Source organism: Hakea prostrata, chromosome 1 (assembly GCF_041222555.1).
Source record: "Hakea prostrata isolate BN-2017 chromosome 1, UWA_Hpros_2, whole genome shotgun sequence".
Taxonomy (NCBI): Eukaryota; Viridiplantae; Streptophyta; class Magnoliopsida; order Proteales; family Proteaceae; genus Hakea; species Hakea prostrata.
In genome coordinates, this window is record NC_142600.1 from 63,588,942 (window position 1) to 63,593,468 (window position 4,527).

Genomic DNA, 4,527 nt, shown 5'->3' on the forward strand with positions numbered 1-4,527 from the left:
CATGGAGAAGCTGGATGGATGATGGAATGAAAAAGAATGAGAAAAATAAAAAAGAAACCATGGAGGACATTGAAGCTAGACTACCTGTTTTTTACAGAACTGGATTTTTTATTTTCCTATATTTTGTTCAGCCAGTAGTTTGCTGTGATTTTAGCCAACAGTTTCACCTCCACAGCCTCAATCATGATGAGAAGTGAGATTAAATGCAAAAGCTGAAGGGAATAAGATAGAAATACCTCCGCTGATTGCAGAAGATTTTGTGTTTTAGAGATATGAATATTGAATCTAATGTGAGGGATTGGAATGGAGACCATGGAAGGGCCACCAGGGCCAAACTCACACCTTTCCCATTGATTTTAGTCCTTGACCTTTTACAAATCTCAAAGGTATCTTCAATGACAGATCTCAAATTATTTATTATCCCCTTTTAAGACAAAAGTCTGAATGTTTTGCAGACAAAATGACGTATATTGCAACGCATTGCCCTGTTCAATCTCTCTGTACAAAAAGTCCTTCCACTGGAAATTTTAAATTATCTTTTTATCATTAAAAGAAAGGGTAAAACTGGTTGATGTGGGACAAACCCTAGCTGATCCTCCTTGGTATGAAGGGAGACTCATGCCAACATCCTAAAACCTAATACATGACAGATTCAACTGATACATCTTGGCAACTGCTGCCCAATGAATAAACCACATAATCTGCACAGGCCAAGATAAAGCCAATCAAATGTGGCATGCAATGGATGCAGAGAAGGCATATATCTTTTCTATCAGATTCATGTTGATGCATAAACCAAAAAGATTAGCATATTGATCTAGTATGGATATATATTCAAGTGAATGAACCATGGAAGAGTATATTCAGATTTAGTAAGAAAAGCAAAGATCTTGATTAGTGTCAAAGGAATCGGCTCTGCATCAGAATAGAATTTGCGGTGCAATGTAAAGCTGTATGTGGTGTCTGAAGCTGAAAATTAGTGTCAATTTCAATGCTGTGAATGAATTGAAACAATAGCGACCACAGTTTTTAACAGTAAGAGCTTGAGGAAGAAGATCGAAGAGTAAAAACATCGACAGTTCCTTCAAGCATCTGTAACACCTTCTTCATTGTAGGCCTCTCTGATGGCGTCTTTTTAATACACCAAATTGCTACTATCAACCAAGTGACTAGCCTCTCGTCATCCCTAATGGCGTCCATATCCCCATCCACCAAATCTTCAAGTTCCCAATTTCTGTAGCAGTTAACAGCCCAGCCCGTGAATGTTATGTTGTTTTCTCCACTCCATGCTGTATCAGCAGCACTCCTACAAGATATAATCTCCAACAACATCACACCAAAGCTATAAACATCCACCTCTACAGTGATCTTCTTTTCTGTATTTGGCTCTCTCAGGTTCCACTCTGGGGCCATATATTCTGCAGTCCCTCTAGTCCTTCTACAAGTTAAGACCTCGCCAGGCATCATTGTCATTGCCCATCCAAAGTTAGAAATCTTTGGGCAGAAAAAATCGTCCAAGAGTATGTTTTGAGGCTTTATATCACAATGGATGATCTGGGGGCAGCATTCTTCATGCAAGTATGCTAGGCCAGTTGCAATCCCGACTGCAATCTGGGTTCTTTGATGCCAGTGAGGCTTTGGGGATTCAAAGAGAAATCTTGCTAAAGAGCCTTTGCTCATGAACTCATATACCAAAAGCCTGTTTGGCCGTTCCTCACAAAACCCTATCAATCGAACCAGATTCCTGTGGTCTATCTGGCCCATCACACTTACCTCTGTTTGAAATAATTCACTCTCACCTTCTTGAACCTGATTCTTTAGGCTCCTGACTGCAACCAGATTATAAGAGCCTAGAGCATGCAGACCTTTGTAAACAATGCTAAAATCATCCTCTTCCAATATTTCCTTGAAACTATTTATTGCTTCTTCGAGTTCTTCGTACGTAAATGATTGCAGATTAGTCAGACCTGGCTCGTCTCCAATTACCTGCCCCTGCCCTGTCTGAGGTTGGAGAGGATTCCGTTCCAGATCTCTCTCTGAAATGCTGGAAACTAGCTTACTAATTTTTGATCTTCTTTGGTATGCAATAAAAGCAGTCAGACAAATTGCAGCTAACAATAGGAAGTTAATCATAAATAAAGAACCACCCATTGATCCATGCAAGATAGGTATTGTTTGACCTTTATTCTTCATGCTTGAAGATTTTGCAGGCCTTACCTTGAAGAAAACCTTCAAAGTGTAGTTTGCCTTGAAACACCCATTGGAGAGAGGAAGCCTCTTCTTCCAGCATTTTAGATTCTTATAGGTAACAACTGCACAATAACAGTCCAGCAAGCAAGAGTTCTTGCAGTCCTCCTCACTAACGGGTTCAATCCTTTCGTAATCAGATAATGGCCAATCTGTGCCTTTCAACTCCTTGAACTCAAACAGAGTGTCAGGAGAACCAGACTCACCATCTTCACAAACAATTGGGGCATTTGGTTTGCAGCCACCAAAACTGTTGTTTGGATCTTTTAGTGAGTATTCAGGTGGGCATTTGCATTTGGGCATCCCATTAACTACTTCACAGTAGCTATTATAACCACAAGCACCACTGCCTAGTAACCCTTTAATGTCTGCACAGACATCCTTGGGAAATGATTTCTCGATTGACCATTCTTTAGTACCACCACCATGAGAAGGCTTTGGATGGGCATACAGATAAAATCCTCCACGGACACCAAGGGTTGCCCTGTGATAGAAATCAGCACTTGGCAGTCTGTTGGGTGGTGAGAGATCCACCATGTATCCATCACTCCATTTTATATAAAGTTGGCCTGATTCATTGAAGACCAACGTCGAACGATGATCAGCTGGATTAGCCCCAATAGCAAAGTAGGGAGGGTAAGGATAATAAGAAGGCAGGGTAACAAGATTGAGAACGAGGGTTCCATTATAGAGTAATCGGAGCTGAAACATTCCCCTTGAGTAGTCAGTGCTCGATTGCCGAGAAGAAAGAGTGCTACCCACTTGCAGTGTCTGGCCAGGCAACAATGTGTCTGTGGGTTGGCTGAAGCTCTCCCATATGCGATCAGAGTTCTCGCTTTCAAGCACGAAGTTGCCATTGTCGAGCATGGCAGCGTAAGCCACAAATCCGGGATTGATCGTTTCAGCTTTCCACAAAGGATGGCCTTCAGGATTTGTAAGCACCAACTGACCATCTTTGGTAAGATCAACTATGGAATTTCTGGGTGCTGGGTTACCACCATCGGCGTACCAAACAATAGTTTGATCTGGTATTCGGTTGAACCAGATGCAGAGCAAGAAGAAATCCTTATCTTCAAGGGAGCGAAATCCGAAGGCAAAATCACCGGAAGGTGAAATCCATGAACCTCCATCGCCAGCTATGAGATGAGAATCCAACACCACTCTAGCTCGACAGCCAACCAAGAGGAGAAAAAGAAGAGACAAGATGAAGAGGATAACAGGAAAGGCAAGACTGGAAATCATGGCCATAAGCTATTTGCCGAAGATCTCAAAAGTTTTATGAGCAAGATTTGACTGTCTAACAAGTTAGCTCTCTCAAGAAATCGTTTACTCCAAGGTAGGGACATGCCCATTTGATCAAAATTTCACGACTGACTGAGGGCTTGACTTTTTTTCAATTTTTGCTGTTTAAGAATAGGATATTTTTATTAACTATTGCACCTGCAGATGGAGGAGAAGCAGAGGGAAAACAAAAATTGTTTATGAGAAATATTAAAAAATTTAATAATGTTTATTTATTTATTTATTTATTGGGTAAATAATGTTGACTTTGATAGCGAGTGACCGGATACTCTTTTTGTGGTTAGAGGGAATAATATTTTGTCAATTTCTTTTAGAATTATCACTCTTATAATGGATATGTTCAACTTCTTACCACGGGAGCCTGGAACGTTTGAATATAAAAAAAATGAAAATTGTTTTAGTGAGTACCATGCAGTTTATGGTCTAGATCGAAACTTATCATGTTGATCATTTGTTGTACTTCGTTTCACGTAAGTGATTTTTTGGTAAGTACAGAACAAATAGTTGGTAATTGGTCTCAACCATAAGTTTCGATTCAACCGACTATTGTGCATCCAAGTAAAGCTCATAAAAAACTTTGTAGAGTCTTCTCAATAAGTATTATAGTGTAATATCAAACCTAAGATTCATGTTCTTGTTTTTCTCTTAGTGAAATCGCTTTTCTTTTCCTACAAAAAATTAATATTATAGTTAATATAATTTTTTTATAAATTATATATGAAAATGATATTTTCTTTCCTTAGCCATTGACAAAATACCATGCCTTATTTTTTATTCATTTTAAGTTTTCTATTCTTATCTTTTCCGTTGTATCCATCTCTTGCAAAGCAAACATGGTTTAAGTGTATCAGTTATATTGGATTTTAGATAATTAAAACACTTCCTTATCAGTTTAAGTTCCAATAAGTATTCAAAATAGGAGTCAACCTAATTTGATAATGAGATGATTAAATTCACATTCCTCAATGTCACAACATG

The 4,527-nt window shown here is 39.0% G+C and overlaps 1 protein-coding gene across 1 annotated transcript; it reads right to left on the reverse strand.

Annotated features, from left to right (window-relative positions):
• Nucleotides 1-533: 533 nt before the first annotated feature.
• Nucleotides 534-3,654, reverse strand: LOC149029371 (G-type lectin S-receptor-like serine/threonine-protein kinase LECRK3). Its single transcript, XM_089141673.1, has one exon. The coding sequence runs from the start codon at nt 3,493-3,495 to the stop codon at nt 1,030-1,032; it is 2,466 nt and encodes an 821-aa protein (XP_088997799.1). The 5' UTR covers nt 3,496-3,654; the 3' UTR covers nt 534-1,029.
• Between the last annotated feature and the right edge of the window lie 873 nt (nt 3,655-4,527).

Excerpts from the sequence above, each read along its gene's own strand:
- LOC149029371 (XM_089141673.1), bottom strand. The coding sequence starts at position 3,495 with ATGGCCATGATTTCCAGTCTTGCCTTTCCTGTTATCCTCTTCATCTTG.